This window comes from Curcuma longa, unplaced genomic scaffold, assembly GCF_044706935.1.
Source record: "Curcuma longa cultivar G26 ecotype Majalengka, Jawa Barat unplaced genomic scaffold, ITB_CL_G26_1.1 utg8573_np1212_1322966_RagTag, whole genome shotgun sequence".
Classification (NCBI taxonomy): domain Eukaryota; kingdom Viridiplantae; phylum Streptophyta; class Magnoliopsida; order Zingiberales; family Zingiberaceae; genus Curcuma; species Curcuma longa.
This window is the reverse complement of record NW_027435604.1, coordinates 1,135,343-1,154,206: the sequence shown is the minus strand read 5'-3', so window position 1 is coordinate 1,154,206 and position 18,864 is coordinate 1,135,343. Positions and strand designations below refer to the sequence as shown.

General features: G+C 38.7%; 2 protein-coding genes and 2 pseudogenes across 2 annotated transcripts; 3 read left to right on the top strand and 1 right to left on the bottom strand.

Moving 5' to 3' along the window:
- The first annotated feature begins 1,571 nt into the window (after nt 1-1,571).
- Nucleotides 1,572-2,182, top strand: LOC141820795 (uncharacterized; annotated as a pseudogene).
- A 5,926-nt stretch (nt 2,183-8,108) lies between these two features.
- LOC141821023 (uncharacterized) lies at nt 8,109-12,062 on the top strand. Its single transcript, XM_074708384.1, has 7 exons — nt 8,109-8,129; nt 8,579-9,057; nt 9,141-9,292; nt 9,437-9,553; nt 10,753-10,820; nt 10,980-11,357; nt 11,493-12,062. The coding sequence occupies exons 1-7, from the start codon at nt 8,109-8,111 to the stop codon at nt 12,060-12,062; spliced, it is 1,785 nt and encodes a 594-aa protein (XP_074564485.1).
- A 2,389-nt stretch (nt 12,063-14,451) lies between these two features.
- On the top strand, nt 14,452-15,545 carry LOC141820849 (transcription factor MYB58-like). Its single transcript, XM_074708206.1, has 3 exons — nt 14,452-14,590; nt 14,662-14,791; nt 14,862-15,545. Exons 1-3 carry the CDS (start codon nt 14,452-14,454, stop codon nt 15,427-15,429), a joined length of 837 nt encoding a protein of 278 aa, XP_074564307.1. The 3' UTR covers nt 15,430-15,545.
- A 1,421-nt stretch (nt 15,546-16,966) lies between these two features.
- LOC141821022 (two-component response regulator-like APRR2) lies at nt 16,967-18,838 on the bottom strand (annotated as a pseudogene).
- Nucleotides 18,839-18,864: the final 26 nt, after the last annotated feature.

The window sequence follows — 18,864 nt, the reverse complement described above, 5'->3', positions numbered from 1 at the left end:
AGGATGGTTTAAAGGTCATGTGGTTAAACTTTAACCTAGGCTTGTTCATGTATGAGTTTCGGCCCAATCATGATAAGGTATGAAGGTTATGGTTTAGGCTAAAAGCCTAAGAAACCTTATAAGGACTCGGCTAACTCTAGGAAATTAGGGTTTAGCTGGGTTAGGGTTTCAAGTAAGATTAACCATGGTTAGTTGTAGCTTGACATGGGTAAATGTTAAATGGAATGAGTTTATGTAACATGGTAGAGGAACCCAATAAGTTTTGGTCAACCGTATGAGATATAGGTTTTAGTTGAATAAGGGTTTCCGAGGATGTCGTATATGATGTTAAGTGTTCTCATGCTAATGTTAGATAATGTATCATGTATGATAATAAATATTTGAATGTTCATCATGTTATATGAATGATGAAAGGATAAGGAACATTCAAAATGAAAAAGAAAACATGTTTTTACTTTAATGCATGGCTTGTACCGGACCCTGAAGTACGTAAGTGAAGGTGGTCCAAGGGATGAGCTCCAATACGCCCCTAGGTTGAAGGACGGGTGAAGACCTAGGTTGAAGGACGGGTGAAGACCTAGTTTCCTAGTGGGTTCGGGATTTGCTACCCCGGATCTATTAGGGATGCGCGCAAAATGATGAATGAATGGGTACAAGCCGGGGACCCCAAACAACGAATATGATTATGTTTATCTAATATGTTAATATATTTTGAAAAGGCATTTGTTATCATGTTGAATGCATATGATATGAATGATATGAATGTTAAGGTAAATGAATGTTAATATGTTTACACAATGTTAATATGCTTCTATGATATATGTTAGAGATGTTATGTCTCTGTGACGTTCGGATTTTGTGAGTAGGAAAGGAACTTACTAAGCTTTGTGCTTATAGATTCTTTCTTATATTGCAGATCCAATTAACAGGCACTGAGCAAGAGAAGCAGCGGGAGAGGCTGAACTGATGTGTGTGGTGGTGACTTGACAGAGTCCTGGCCATGCGAAATTTTATATGTGCATGCTGGTTGTGGTTTGTTGGAAAACTGTCATGTTTAATTGTTTTCTGATTAAAACTTACCATCTAGACATTTCTTGCAAACTATGTTTATTTATCATATAAGAAATCTCTGCTATGTTATGATGTTTTCCGCTGTAAAGTTTTGAGATTTTCGTATATGGTATTGATATGTATGATTGAAAGATAAACTGTAGCGTCCGTCTAGGCCACGTAAGGGCGGGCGTTATACGCATGCTACGTCTGTTCCAGTTTTTAATTGGCTGAATTTCTTTGATTGGAGTGAACAAGTCCAATTTCACCTTGGTGTATTGGATCTTGATTTGACACTCCAAGTAGAGAAACCTGCTGCTATTACTAATGCTAGTGACAATAAAGAAAGAGCTCATTATAAGGTTTGGGAAAGGTCAAACAGACTTAACCTAATATTTATGCGAATGAGCATAGCAAATAACATCAAGTCAGCTCTTCCTAAAACTGAAAGTGCTAAAGAGTTTATAGAATTTGTGAGAGAGCGCTCCCAAACTGCTGACAAGTCTCTTGCTGGGACACTGATGGGTACTTTAACCACCATGAAGTTTGATGGTTCTCGTACTATGTATGAGCATGTTATTGGAATGACAAACATTGCAGCAAGACTTAAGTCTTTGAGAATGGAAGTGGATGAAAATTTTCTTGTTCAGTTTATTTTGAACTCTTTACCGTCTGAGTATGGTCCATTCCAAATGAACTACAATACCATGAAAGACAAATGGAATATGCATGAATTGCATAGTATATTAGTTCAAGAGGAAACCAGACTTAGAAATCAAGGAAATCACTCCATTCATTATGTGAATCATCAAGGAGCTGGAAAGAAAATTGAAAAGAGAAATGGAAAGGGTAAATGACAGTTAAAGATCTGTGAGTCCTCTGCTAAAATCCAGAAGAAAGAATCAAACAAGAACAAATGCCATTTCTGTGGAAAATTTGGGCACTTCCAAAAGGATTGCTCAAAACGTAAGGCTTGGTTCGAAAAGAAAGGTAAGCTTATTGCTTATGTATGTCTCAAATCAAATTTAACTGAAATTCCCCATAATACTTGGTGACTTGATTCTGGATGTACAACTCATGTTTCTAATACGATGCAGGGATTCCTTACAATCCAAACCATAAGCCCAAATGAGAAGTTTGTTCTCATGGGGAATATAGTGAAAGCTCTAGTGGAAGCTGTCGGGACTTATCGTTTAATTCTTGACACTGGGCATCATTTAGATTTATATGAAACTCTTTATGTACCTAGTATTTCTAGGAATTTAGTTTCTTTATCTAAACTTGATGTTGCTGGATACTATTTTAAATTTGGTAATGGATGTTTCAGTTTGTATAAGCATATCTATATGATTGGATCTGGTATACTTTGTGATGATTTATATAAATTTAATCTTGATAATTTATATTTTGAAACATTATTGACCTTGCATCATGTTGGCACTAACGCTCTGCTTACTTGTGGTATAAGCGTTTAGGTCACATTTCCAAAGAAAAAATGAAAATGTTGATAAATAATGACATTCTTCCTGAATTGAATTTCATTGACCTTAATTTTTGTGTGGATTGTATTAAAGGGAAACAAACAAAACACACAAAGAAAGGTTCCACAAGAAGTACTCAGCTTCTTGAAATTGTGCATACTGATATATGTGGACCTTTTGATAATATTTTTTTTGGTAAAGAAAAATACTTTATCACTTTTATTGATGATTATTCACGTTATGGTTATGTCTATTTATTGCATGAGAAATCTCAAGCAATGAATGCCTTAGAACTTTATATAAGTGAAGTTGAAAGACAATTAGACAGAAAGGTGCAAATTATCAGGTCAGATAGAGGTGATGAGTATTATAGAAGATATGATGAAATAGGACAACATTCTGGTTCATTTGCTAAATTCCTTGAGAAACGTGGTATTTGTACATAATACACAATGTCAGGTACACCACAACAAAATGGTGTATCAGAAAGGCATAATCGAACCTTAATAGATATGGTTAGGAGCATGTTAGTAATTCATCTTTACCCATATCATTGTGGATGCATGCTTTAAAAACTGCCATGTATTTGTTGAACAGGGTTCCTAGTAAGGCATTTCCCAAGACACCTTTTGAACTGTGGACAGGTAGGAAACCTAGTTTAAAACACCTTTCCACTCTATTTTGTTCAAGGGATCTTGGAACTGTTAGAAGTCATGGTATTTCATTTGCTTCATAGAATTCTTGAAATTCTGTTGAAGTAAATTCTCCTCCTCGATCAGAACGCACATCTTTGATCTCAAGGTCGCTCTCCTTGTCCACCATAGCCTTGAATTTCTTGAATACATCGAAGACCTCTGATTTTTGCTTCAAGAAATACACCCAAATTTTTCGAGAAAAATCATCTATGAAGAGAAGGAAGTAGTTACTCTTACCAAGTGAACTTAGCTTTATCAGACCATAAACATCCGTGTGTATGAGCTCAAGCGGCTTTCGGGCTCTTAAAGTTGACTCTTTTAGAAAATTTTTTCTGAAATGCTTTCCGACTAAACATGCTTCACATAATTGATCAGGATGTTTGATGCAAAGTAGTCCTCTCACCATCTCCTTTTTTGAGAGCAATTCTAGTACTCCAAAATTGAGATGCCCAAATCAAAGATGTCGTAACCAAGTAGTGTCTTTGTAGCAAGCATTTAGACACTTGGTAATATTATTTTGAATGTTAAGTAAGAACATTCTATTTCTTGTTATGGGCACATTAGCAATCAAGCGATCAATATCATCTTTCAAAAAGTGCATATTATCTTTTAGGTGAATATCATACCCTTTTTCCAAGAGTTGTCCTAAGCTCAAGATATTGCTCTTCATATTTGGCACAAAGTAAACATTCAAAATAAATTGATGTTTTCCAATCTTCAAACGGATAAGAATGCTACCTTTGCCTTTTACGTTAATCTTTGATTCATCTCTGAATGATACATTGCCACCAACTGATTCATCAAGCTCTACGAACATGCTTCTTGTTCCACACATAAGATTACTTGCACCAGTGTCAAGATACCACATTGTATCTTCGCCTCTTTTATTATCATTGTATGCTAGCAACAAGGTACCATCTCTTTCTTTTTTTTCTTCCATATAATTTACTTTTTCATATACTTTCTTCTTAGGAGATCTATACTCTCTAGCATATATAATGACCAAACTTGTCACAATTGTAACACTTAACTTGAGATTTATCATACCTCGAGTTTATGTGACCTCTTCCACGTCCTCTTATTGAATTTTCTCCTCTTTCATTGTTGTCATTGGAACCCCATTCTTGTTCACTAGCATGCTCTCGTCCATATCCACGACCTCTTCCACATTGGCTTCTATTGTTAGAGAAGCTTTCATCTTTCTTAGTTGGTTGAAGAGATGTCTTCAAGAGTTGTTGAGTGATCTCTTCATTTATTTTCTTCTTTTCTTCATGGGCTTGTAATGAACCCAAGAGTTGTTCTATCGTCATGACTTGTAGATCCTTGGTCTCTTCAATGATAGTTGTAATACTATCAAATCTTGAATCCAATGATCGAAAAATTTTCTCAATAATAATTATTTCTTCTAGTTTCTTACCATTTCTCTTTAATTGATTGGAAATGATAGACTCTAGAAAAATAATTAGATACCAACTCACATTCCTTCATACGAAGAGCATCAAATTGACTTTTTAATGTCTGAAAGCGTACCTTTTTCTTCTCCTTGATATGAAACTTGGAGCTTTTGTCATACTTGTTTGGCCGAAGTAGCGCTCGAGATTTTCTCAAAATCATCATCATCCAAGGCTTGATAAATGAGGAAGAGAGCCCTTCTTGTCTTTCTTTCTTAAGTCTTTCAAACTATCTTTCTTAGTAGAAGATAGTATTGACTCATCGTTTGACTCATCGTAGTCTTTCTCCACAACCTCCCAAACATCATTAACTCCAAGGAGTGCCTTCATCTTGATACTCCAATTGTCGTAGTTACTCGTTTTGAGTACTGGAACTTGGAAGGGAACCATACCTCCATTCGACATGGCTCTAATACCACTTTATTGAAAAAAATAAAAGAGGTTTATGGAAGAAAGATTGCACTTGTGTGGGAGAAAAAGCACAAGGGAACACTAAACTCTAAAATTTTGATCTGCATTCTTTACAAATAAATGACATATTTATAGACTACGTAACATAACCCGTGTAAACCTACTAACTCCATTATTTTATCTCACTCTCTCCATTAATACAACATTATCATCCCTACTTGCCACATCATTAACACACTAACTCCATATATCACATTACTTTAATCACAAAATTAAATTTAATTTTCAACATGGACAATATTTATTCACAACGGTGAATTGTAATCATTTGAAGTAACTGATCGATCCGACGACTGATAAAATGGTAATCATTTGAAGTAACTCCGACTGATAAAAAAAAAGTAAGAGTAAAATTAAGTTGATGGTTAAACAATGTTTGTTTTTTTTGTCTAGACAAGAAGCAAAGCAGCGGCGACGTACGGAAGAGATCAGATGAGCTGATCAGAGAATGAACAAGCCTTCAATGCAGGGGCAGCATGCATGCTATCCAAATCCTTGAAGCCTATCAAACATATATACCGTGGCTTTGATCGATGCTTCAAAACAAACCCGGCCCGAAACTGAAGAAAAAGATGAACATGAAGCTACATCTGTAGACGACAGGCTATGATCAGCACCTTCAATTTCCTGGTTGGAACAAGATGGAAGGTTGTTTCAGTTAGATGCAGATCGAATTATATATATTCCAGGAAAGAACAAACTGCTCAAGTGCTAATGAATTGCTAAACTCATGGAATTAGTGCAGTAATTCAGGCTCAAAATCTGTCACAGTACATGAGATAACTCCATCAGTATTGCTGTTGCTACTAAGGATGTTGCCTTGCCCTCTGAAGCTGAAGACGCTAGCTGCCATTGTTACGTTGTTGAAGAAGATGCCAACTCGATCGATCGGCAGACAGATCAGAAATTGAGGATGAGTGCAGTCAGGTTAAATTACGAAAGCTCTCTGCTTGCAACCGTGAACCGTGAATCATGAACCACCGTAACCACTATACTCTATCTGTAGAAGCAAAAGGGCATAGGTACGTTAATGTTGAACAAATTGGAGATGGATGTCTTAATTTAATTTATTTACTCTTCGTTTTAATTTGATGAAAAATGTGATCCTAACTGGAGTAGTGGAAGGTGGGCTCGAGATGTTGGATGTTATTATATCCAAGTTTAGCAAAATTCTCATTGGACATAAATTAAGGATTTGCACTTGTACTCAATAGTCATTAATTAATTTATGACAAAAATTAAAAGAACTTCTTTTATAATTATTTTCATAAAAGTGCCTTTTCGCAAATAATAATAATAATAATACTAATATCAAATCTAAAAATATTTTTATCTTAGTTTAAAATTATTATTTTAATTTGGTTAAAACTATTATATCTTTATTTTTTTTTTAAATCCACTTTACAAAAGCCGATCCGCGCGCGGCAATCGATAGGAAAGGGGAGACGGCACTGCACAAGGCGGCACAGTCCGGCTCAGTACCATTTGCCTTCTCTTATGTAAAAGGTGGAATCCGCCATCTTAGCGGCCCCACACGATCGGCCCCACGACCATTTGTGAGGAGGTAAATCGGAAAACTGCAGTTGGTCACGACGCAGGAGGGTATTATCGGGCTTCGCCAGAATTCGAACCCTTGTCCTCTTCTGCAACTCTGTTACGTCGTAACCAACTCAGCTATGTCTCGGGAGCACCATTTGCCTTCTCTCTAGAAGAGAACATAGAATTTGTTGATTGTTTCATCATATTGAAAAAGGATGACTATACACCAAGCGTCATTTGGAGGTATATGTATATTATTTGTTGCAGGATGTTTGATATATGAAGACTTCGAAGCATGAAGAACGACTTGGATATATGGCAGAATGTCTAACTACTGTGGGTCACCATTGTTTGGGCCTTGGCCTATTCCAAGCCTATTATTAGATCTGTTTGTGAACAGAAAAACTTCTTAACAGGAAAAAATCCTAATAAAAATTTTTTTAACAAAATCAAAATCTTAAAACTACTAAATAGACTCAAAATTGATACTCCTACATCACAGCGAGTTATCTGTCTTAAGGAAGTCAACAGATGTTTAGCAGTGAAAAAGTATATTAGATCATTGCAAATTCTCTGCCCTATGATGTTCAATAAGTCTTAATTTATTCCAAGTGATTGGGTTTATCGTTTCAAGTGCTCTCCTTTTTACGTGCAATCTTTGATTAATTTTCACATCTGAACTTCCTAACCTTGCATTTAATTCTTCTTCATTTTCTACAAATGTAAACGTACAGTTAAAAAAAAATGGATTAGCACAGAAACATTTCATATTTGGCTCTGTGTCATAAATTCCCCAGTTCATAAATTTCAATAGTTTATCGTGCAGGAGAAATTAAAAAAAAAGATGAGGCTCAACAACTGTTCGTAAAATACAGTGTTCATCACACTCTGAAGCAAAAGATCAAGAGGCAAGCAAATGTGTGTGCAAATTAAAGGGAGCGCTCAATTAAGATAGATGACCATTTCTCTGAATTCATTCTCGATTTTTTTCTGAAAAAAAACTTGTGTACTGTCAATTCTGTACACTACTCCATCGACAAAGCTTGAACAGGAACTGCTTTTATCTGCAGTCAGAAACTGAAGTTACTTTAGTGACCTGTGATGATATGTATCTTACTATCTTAAGTTCTCTCTCAGTTTCCTTATCTGCAGGCGCAAAAATCTAGCCTTCTCATTCTCAATTTGTTACTACACCCGATCTGAACTTGGGGGCTTGATTTAATTTCCAATACTCAAATTGGAGTACCAGGAATGGTATTCCTAGAACTATAATTAACTAGCACAGGTTCGTTTGCTAGCTAGGAAGAGGCAGCTGTGACAAGCTTCAAAGTTAAAGCTACAGCATAACCTAGCCTCCTCCATTATTTCATCCACACTCAGTTCAGATGTATCCTGTTTGAGGGTGGGTCATCCAAGCTACCATGCTGTTCAGATTTGGGCCAGTACTGATCACGTGGGCAAGAGGCTACATGTCTCATCTCATAATCAAAACTCTTGTTGTTGTCGTTTTAGGTGCATGTCGTTTTAATATAATATACAATCTTTCTCTTTGTTCGTTTGTACTAAAAGTTAGAGAAAGCTGGTGGTCACAATACAAAGTAAAAGTTGAAGGTCACATGATAATTTTTTTGGCTGGCAGTAGCTAATATAATGCCATCCCTCGACAAGAAGCAAAGCGAAAGCGGCGACGAGCTAAAGAAATCGAATAAATATATGCCGTGTGGATTTAATTTAATTTATTCTCTGCATGTGCATGCATGGCTTTACGCTTTAATCAAGGCTTTTGTATATATATATATATTGACACATGCATCACTGTGTGGAAGTGAAACATACACACAAGCCATTAGTTACATTTTATATACACATATATATACCTCCATGGACATAGACGGAGACAAAGGTGGAGGTGGTGCCGACTTGGGCGCCGCCGGAGACAAAGGAGGAGGAGGAGAATGTGGTGCCGACGGTATATCCACCTCATGATTACGATGCGGAGAAGTACGAGAGAGTGGTCGCGCGCATTAACGCCCAATATTCTTCGAGAAATATTGTGGACGAGCTCGTTGAGAAGCATCGCGCCCAAATTGTCGAGGAGCATCGCGCCCAAATTGTGGTCGACAAAGCGCGTCAAGTCAAACTGCCGTTAAACCTGATGGGCGACTCCGTGCTCCACGAGGTGATCGCCAGGAGGAAGACCGACCTGGCCGTTGCCATCATCGACGGCCTGAACTCCAACGAAGTCGACATATTCCGCCCCAAGAACTACTACGGCGACACGCCGCTGCACATCGCGGCCGCGGTGGGCGACAGCAAGGTGGCGGAGGCCTTGTTAAAGAAGCACAAAGAGCTCGCGAGCGAGAGGAACAGGTGTGTGCTAGCCATGCTTGCATTCACTATTCACTTAGCTGCTGGCGTGCAGCTATACCTGATCATTCGACGTCGATTGATAGGAAAGGGGAGACGCCGCTGCACAAAGCGGTGCAGTCCGGTCACCTAGGCGTGCTCAACATCATCATCAAGTTATGTGACCGCGGTATGGCCCACGGTCGCACTGACGACGGTTCCACCATATTGCACTACGCCATCATACACGGCCGGACAAGTATTCCCTTCACATCGCTTATATATATATATATATATATATCACATTTGTAAGATTAAGTTAGAAAAGTGTATGCATGCTCCTAATTAATTTATCTGCTTGACGAAATGCCGCTGTTAAAATGGCCTAGTCATTTACGCGCAGAGGAAGCTTTGGACATCGCGAGGCATTTTCCACAGTTGATACTGACACGAAACGTTCAAGGGGCCACCCCATTCCACATAATGGCGGACTTTCACCAAAAACTACTCAACACTGGAAGTTTGAGTTCTCTACTTTACAAATGTAAAACTACGCATTTGTCCCTGAAAATTAACCGGTGTTTATTTTTATTTATATAGTGACAGACATATTTTGATCTATTAATTAGTTGGGAATTGGGATGATATGAATAATTAATTTGCAACTTCAACTCTATATCACATGCATTAATTTATGGCGAATTGACCATATGATGGTGTGTGTGTTTCAGATCTCACTTTGGACAAGAAGGAAGGGATACCAGACGAAGAAATTGACATCGTTGAGGTATTAATTACTTTTACTCCATTTAATTTGGAACGGATAGTTGTGAATCTTAATTACAGACTTTTAAAATTAAGCTAAAACACAAATAAGTAGACTGAGTATTCAATTAAAATCAAATTAAATTAATTAAAATTAAATTGAATTAATCAAAATTGAACTAAATCGAATTTTTTGAACTAATCAAATTTTTAAATAAAAATTGAACAAACCGAACCAATAAAATATCGATTAATTTAATTTTCAACCGAATTAAACAAAATAACTATAAATTTATTTGTATAGAAATTTATAAATTATTTTTTATTTTAATTAATTTAGTTTATTCTATTTGATTAGTTTAATCAAATAAAAAAATTTTAAAATCACAATCGAATTAAATTAATCAAATTAATAGATATTTTTAGAAAAAATAATTAAAATTTTGAAATAATTAAACTGAATTTTTAATTTCAATCAGTTTAATCAATCTAATCGATTTAATTTTTACTCACTTACAAATAGGATTATATATATATATATATATATATATATATATATATAATATATTTTAACAAATACAAACAATCATCATATGTATGAACCTGAAAATGAAGGACGGATCAGTACAAATTAATTAGTGGTCGCTCTTTCTAGATAATTATGCCCCGAGGAAATCAGCGGTCGCACCTGTCAGGTACTTTGTCATATATTCATATCGCATTCAGAATGTGTATTTATTTGTATATGGTTTTGATATATTTTGCTTATCAACTAATTGCCCTTTTTAATTAATTTTTACTAAATTGATTGATGGTGGGGAAAATGTTGGATCCTCGAAGCCATTATAAGCAATCTACGTGAGTTTCGTTTCCGAGAAAATTATAACTAATTATTATTATTTTAATTAAACGATAATTAGTAACGTTTATTAATTAGTTGCTGAAACTCTGCAGGAAAAATAATCGTGAAAGAGAGAGAGTTGTCAAACTACGAAATGATCATGGAGCTCTTGGAACTCTTAGTCCCAAAAGATTGTTTATCATTCTTCTTCCGGGGATTCAGACCTTCACATCCCGCCCACCAGAAATACCCGGGCTATTCGTGATATACAACCTGCCCACCAGCGCACCTCGAAACTATTCAGCCCGGATAATCACCTGGCTCCCCTTACCAACTCGAGATACGAGGTATGACGAGAGAGGTGGCGAAGAAGGCCGACGTCGCGAAGGATATAGGATGGGAGCAGTCTCCGTTGATCACCGGCATCAAGCTCGGCATCGACAACTTCGTGATCAAACTCCTCCAAGGGTCCCCATGGTCAGCATTATACGTCGATTACGAAGGCAGGAACGTGCTCCAGGCAGCCGTCGAATATGGCCGGGTACGGGTCGTGAAGGCCATCAAAGAGGACGAGCGGATGCCGCCGTTGTTGTTCACCTCTCTGGAGTTCGGCACCAACAACACCCTTCTCCATATCGCAGCTTCCTACGAGAACCGCAAGGAAGCAGTTCTTGAAGCAGACCCCCTGTGCCTGCAACATGAACTCCAATGGTTTGAGGTAGCAATTATAAATTCATCATCAAATCAACGTCAAAAATAATGGACGAATTTAAATAATTTATGAATATTTTGCTAAATGAACGTCAAAAATAATGTCAAAGAGCAGTAATGGCCGGCGGCGGCGTTTTTACAGATGCTAGAAAATATCGTTCCTATAGAGCTGTTGAACTACCGAAACAAAGAAGGGAAGACCGCCCAGGAGGTGTTCGACGAGAAGCACGAGGTGATGCTGAAGAACTGCAGGAGAAAGCTGGCGGAGATTGGCCGGACCTGCTCCCCGCTGTTGGCAGCGGTGGTGTTCACCTCCAGCTTCTACATCCCCGGCGAGCACAACCGGGAGAGCAATCGACTGGCCTTCAAGATCTTCTCCCACGTGTACGTGGTGGGCTTCTCCTGCGCCGCGACCTCGCTGGTCATGTTCCTTCTGCTCACCGTGAGGACGTTCACGCAGCGGGACTTCCGGTGGAAGGTGCCGTGGCACTACAAGATGGCCTGGCTCTTGCTGGCCATGTCCCTGGCCGCCTTCATCGTCGCCTTCGCCTGCAACATGTACCTGCAAATCTACGGCGAGCAGAGGAAGTCCCGCGCCGACTTGGCGACGCTGCTGCTCGAGCTCCTCCTCATTCCCTTCCTCTGCGCCTCGGCGCTCTTCCTCACTGGAGCCTTCTGGGGATTTAGCACCCTTAAACGTTTCACCAAGTAAGTAATTACATGCTCTATCCCATTAAATATGAACTTGATAATTAATTCATGATTTGTGTGTCAAAAACTTGATTCTGTGGCAATCCATGATAAGAATTGCTTTGTTTGTTTCGTGTGGATTTGACTGTCAATGATGAATTGCAATCATTTGAAGTTTTGCATGCCCCATGAACAACCCCATACAAATACAAAGAAAGAGGACATACACAACAAGCAGTTAACTGCAATTATGTAGGCACATAGTGCATTGTTCTTACACCACCCTTATGTCACTAACCTCATCAAATGCATCAACTCTGAAAGATTATCTGAGTCATAGATATATTCTTCTTTTTTTTGGTAAAAAAAAAAGACTTTGATTAGTTCTTGGTTTACAAGGGATCGGAGCTCTCCAATACTCTTCTCATTATTACTTTCGAGCATACATTTTGGTGATGCTGTGACACTGCATGAACTTCAAAGATGGGTTAATAGTGAGTTAATGAGAGGTTTAGAGTTTAGACGTCTCTTTAGGCAATAATCTTTTACATCTTTCACCAACTAAAGTTAAAGCTATGTGTCATATTTCCTCGATTCGATCTGATTAATTAATTCCCAAGTGGTTGATCCTTCACTGAGTGTACCACTGCTTGAAAGAATGGCATCAACAATGACGAAGTAAAGAGAGTTTCACACAGTAGTTGGTCGGATACAGTAATGAAGGAGACTTAACTCTCTTCAGAGGCCTCAGCTCGTTCATTAGTGTTTTTTTTCTCAAGGTTGAAATGCTGTTCATCTTGCACCATAGAAATCGCTTTTAGTATGATCAGATCGACTCGATGTATACTCCCCTGTTTACACGTGCTGAGTGCAGAAGTTAGAGGTCAAAATTTAGACTTGAGAGCTTTAACACAATCACTGCACACTGCTCATGAGGCAATATTGGCAGCGACCGTGGTGTCATGTTTAATTTGACCCTTGTTTTTCTAAGTTCAATGCCCCAATCTAACATAGAAAAACAAAGAGTCAACGAGTTAGCCGAATTCTTTCACACCGATCGAGATATGGCCAGTTCAGCGAGTTACCCTGAAACTGAATGCTATTCATACTACAAAAAAACTGATAAATCGAATTAAAAATCAAAATTAATTTTGCCGAGTTTGAGTTTAGAAATATTTTTGCCTTTTGTTAATTAAGTTATATGTTAAGTTTTTTTTTAAATAATATTTTTATTAATAAGAATTTATGATTGTGTCATCCCTTCTCAAACAAATAATTTAATTATTTATTTTTTTAATATTCTTTGAATCAATAGATTGCAGAAGATTATTTTCAGTATTCATGAATAGATAATAGATTTAATAGTTATCCGCTATGTCAGTTGGTATCCAAGTGAGGTTAATCTTGTAGAGTTAGCCACCGTTTTCTTCTTCGAGAATGACGAGTTTTATTTTACTATTTCTTGATATTTTGCTGAATCAATAAGTTGTAGAAGATTATTTCTGGTATTCATACGTGTGAATCAACTCAACAGATTCAATAGCTTTCCGCTACATCACACCGAGAAGACATCAATGCATAGACAACACTTCTGATGATGATATGACCAGCAATTCGAGAATGAATTTTCTCCACCATAGAGATAATGATATGACTGTGTATAGTTTCTTTCTAAATAATGAGTTTGAAGTTTATCTTTTAATATTTTTATAGAATTTAAAAGATTATTTTTGATATTCATATATGAATTAATAAATTTAATAGTTATTCATTGTATAAGTTGCTACGGGATGGAATCTTGAAATCATGTCAAAGTTTGGTTGGAAGCGATGTGAAAGGTGTTGGTAAACGTTGAAATTGTGAATGGATGGAGAAGGAGACTACAAACAAGTTTCTCCACTGAAGCGGACCGATTAGTTAACTGAAACCATAGATGGATTGGGAGGCAGCCCCAAGGGACACGTACGCCTGACCAAATGCTGCTCTAATAAAATCTGAAGACCACAGCAAATTAAAATCATTTGCAGGACAGGCACATCGATCACCTAATTAAACGACACTCTTTGCCCTTCCATCCAATGCACTCTCGATAAGATGACTGATGTCGTTCAGAAGTTGGTGCGACAGTTGAAGAGCTTGAACGCCGTGAAGAAATATTAGAATTGTTTGGATCACAAATCTTACAGTAATTAACATGAATCGTACTATCGACAGAACAATGGAAGCTTTCAAGTCCTTTCAGATGTTGCTGCCCATCGTCCAATGTGGGTCCGAGGTTGGTGAAATCGACCTTGTCATGGTGCCACCTTAATTTCTTCCTCCCCTGCAGTCTCATTCTTCCAGTGTTGTATATATGCATGAATCAGTACTACTGAAGCTTACAGCACAGAGAGAGAGAGAGAGAGAGAGAAATGGGTCGAGGCCGAGCTCCATGCTGCGCCAAGGTCGGCCTGAACAAAGGCTCATGGACGCAGGAGGAGGACAAGAGATTGGTTGCTCACATCCAGAAGCATGGCCATGGAAACTGGAGAGCTCTTCCGAAACTTGCAGGTGACTGTCTCGCTTTACTAGTCACCAGCTTGTTCAGATTGACATGGAGGTTTGTGTGTGTGTCTTTTAAGGTTTGCTGAGGTGCGGCAAGAGCTGCCGGTTGAGGTGGATTAACTACCTTCGCCCAGACATCAAACGAGGCAACTTCACCGAGGAAGAAGAAGAAACCATCATCAGGCTACATGGCTTGTTAGGGAACAAGTAAGCTCACCTTAACTGAGACGCAAGATGCTAGCTAATTTCTCTGGATGTGACATTTTGTTCTGTTCAGATGGTCCAAGATTGCATCTTTGCTACCAGGAAGAACTGATAACGAGATCAAGAACGTGTGGAACACGCATTTGAAGAAGAGATCGGCCTCGCCATCCACGATTTCAACTTCTTCCTCCTCTGCTTCGTGCAATGAGCAAGATCGAAACAAGCCTGACGAAGCAGGAGATTGCGCTGAAATTCTTAACTCGAACAGTTGGATCGTCGACGACGAGCTGATCGAGATCCCCATCGACACTGACATGGACTTGTGGAGCATGCTCGACGACAGCCACTCCAACATAACGCCGAGCTCCTCTTCATCGATAGAATTGGTCACCAGAGATCATCAACCTTCGATTTCGGACGTAGTGATCGATCCAGATAATTGGACTCCGGAGTTGGAGATCAGCGACGTCTATCCCTGCGACAACTGGTTCGTGTGCTTGGAGGAGGAGCTTGGGCTGAGACCAGAGCCGGCAGCTGCCATGAACAACCAAGAGGATTCGACTAACTTGGAAGGCGATAACACAGTGTCATGTTGCTTTCAAAGAGGGAACCTTTCACCATCCCTCCCTGGATTGCGTTGACTTTAGGGAATCTTGAAAGATTGACATGATAAAGTCTCCCACTGGTCAATTTCTTGTTCCACGTCAACAGAAGCTGAATCACACCCAGCACGTGTATTTTAAACTCCCTGGAATACACGTCAACAGATTTTTTAAAAAATAAAAAATAAATAAAATATATTAGAAGAAAACGTACTATAATATAAATAACATAAAAAATAACAATAATATTTTTGAGAAAAAACAAAAAAAAAACAAGCCTTGGTTAAATTAAGTTTACCATCTATAATTCAGCATGCCATCTATTATTTTTGGCAATATTTTTTTATATATTTTCTATCATTGACCATCGATCTTCCATAGATTTAAGCCTCCCAAAATTATGACAAAATAATATGAACATCCGAATCTTTAGCCATTCATTGTTGCTCACCACCCTTTCATTTTCTACGTGTAGCATTAATGCTCAACACCTATTCTTAATTCATTTTCCCCATTATTGCCTCATATATCTTGTCATTACTTGGCATATTTTTGAATATTGAGGAGAACGAATAAGTCCTAGCTAGGTATTTTTTTTCTTAACCTCTTGTATTTTACACGAGGTAAGGGAATTATGATCGTCATCTAATTGCCTCTTTGAAACTTTTTGTACACCTCAACCATTAATTAATGCTTTGTGTGAAGAGAAATTGTTCATTAATTATCTATTAGTGTTTTAGGAGTTTAGCTTGTATGATAGGATTCCCAAGGATATATAGTTTAGCTTATCATTCAATATTGAGCATTATGTTTGTTGTAGTTTTATGATGTCTACCCAAAAGAAGTTTGTCTTAAATTGATCGAAAAACTTAGGGTGAGTTCTTTCTAAATCTCTAGATGCAAATTTGGAATATTCTTTTGAAAATGTTTGATGTACATAATTCAGTTTCATACAGATCATTTTGCCACAATGCTTGCTGGTGATGACATATTGGCTCAGCGTCTAAAGAATAGGGAGAGACAACGACGATATCGAGCAAGGAAGCGTCTTAAATCAGAGACAAGGACCTCATTCTTCCTATGGCAGTCGCCAAGTTTGCAAGATGAAGCATCATTGATGCATCTAAATTCCTCCTCTCATTTGTATTCTTGGCAACTTGAATTCCCTCCGATGATGCCATACACTCAACATATGCCAATTTTACGATCGGAGTTGCAAATGTATAGTGGTAGAAAATGGAAGAAGGATGCAAGAGAAGCACACGCATCTTATGAACATGAAAATCCAATAAAAAGGAATTGGAAATTTGATGCAAGAAACAAATTTAAAGAAGAAATTAAGTGATGGATTTGTTTAATTTGCTGACTAACATTATTAATTTGTATTCTTAGTTAGCTACGTTGTTGTTTGGCCACAGATATTAGAAGCAACAAGTTAGCAATTAAAAAACTAATTAATATACATGCCAAAAATTCTTTATTATTATTATTATTATTATTTGTTCTTTTGGATCTTTTGTTTATTGAATTATATATGAAAGCAGAAATATATGTGAATCCAGTACAAAATCCAACGTCATGAGGATCCAGCAACAACCGCCGCCTTTTGTTTACAGCGTGAGGCCAGAAGGCCGGCCACGTAGGTCGTGTCGCAGCCACAGCCCTCCTCACGGCTGACGGTCAGTCGCGGGCGTCCCGGCGATCCCCTTGCGGTGGAGCTCCGCCAGCACGGCGTCGGTGGAAGGCTACTTGAGGCCCAGAACCAGAAGGAGGAGGAGCCATGCATGGCTTGCTCATGGCCTCTCTCACCGCGCGGTCGATCACCTCCTCCATCTGCCATGATCGAAACGAAGTATGAATCCTTAATTTTGCACTACTCTTAGAAGAATCTCTAAGCGTCTCGTTTCTTTCTCCACCAAAACTTCGGCACCGCTGCCCATCACGGACCTCTGCGGTTTAATTTGCACTGCTTGAGAATTCAGGAATTGTCATTGTCACATTAAAGAAAGATGGGAACTCACTGGCGAAGACATGGGATACTGCACACGAACTGGACAGTTTCTGTAAAATTGCATCTTTTGATCATGAGATGAGATGTGTGTAGCAACCAGAGGATATGATTTCCAGGGCCAAGTTTGGGTAGCCTCTTGCATGAGCACCCCAAATCTGAACGCCATGGTAGTTTGGATGACCCCAAACAGGATACATCTGAGCTTAGTGTGGATGAAATGGAGGAGCCAGGAGGATGGTAGGCCATGATTGCTTCTGCATTCTATACTTCTGCAAATCAAGGGTGGGTGTCATTTTCGCTACAGGACGGGCCATTAATGCACCCCTAGAAGTGGATAAGAACAACTGAACAAGACACGAAATTTCGAGGTCGTGAACTTGCAAGTGGCTCGCGACGTTGTGCCTCGTCAAGCCCTCCACCTGCAAAGTTGTAAAATCTTAGAAGGAATGGCTTGCTCTGCTCCGAGCTGTTCCACTGCCTGCACGAACCTCCTATGGAGCTCTGCAGTCCAATCCACCTGCGACGCTATCGATTTCTGTTAGCTGTGGTTATCACTGTGACTGAACATCTTGTGGATCACTACCTTTATTTTCTTCCTGCTGTTTCTGGCGCCATTTAAAGATGAAGGATCGGGCCATTTAAAGATGAAGGATCGGGAAGCAGTTTCTTCTTCCTTTGCCCATCCGTATCAGACTCTGCGTTATCGGCACCATATATGAGCAACACTGATCGAGTTATCGCATGTGCTGTCGACTGATTTTGAGCCTGAATTACTGCACTTCCTTGAGTTCAGCAACTCATTTCATTGGCACTCGAGCAGTTTGTTGTTTCCTGGAATTCTGCATCCGGCTGAAACCTCCCTCCTCGTTCCAACTGGGGAGTTGAAGGTGCTGATAGCTTGTCATTTACTGATGCAGCTTCATCTTCATTTTTTTCTTCGGTTTCGGGGTTGTTTTGAAGCTTCAAAGCCACGGTATCTTTGATAAGCTTCGAGGATTTGGCATTGAAGGCCTGTTCAGGACTACTCAACTTATATTAGAGACTTTATCGACTTCAATGCTGTGCGAATTGTATGTCCTACATGGGATGTCAAATGATCGATGCACCTTGTGTACTGCATGTTGCCATATGTTATTGAGCTTGTGTTCAGAAAGTGGTTTCAACTAAATCACACGAACAGAATATCTTAAAGGGCACTTCATGAATCCGATTAGCAGACAACTAATGATACCTGAAAAAGACTACCTAAAAAATCAAAACAAAAGAAAAGCATGCGACTTCAGTTTTTACCTTTGTAATCCATTTCCTCGAGCTTGGATTTGGTTTCTAAAGCAGAGGACTCATCTTTCTCCATGAGGAGAACCTTGAGACCCTTGGGGAAATCGTTCCACACCACAAAGTACTTTTCAGCCGAGCGAACCATATTTAATCGCTCATCATACCTCAACCATCTCTCAAGCTTG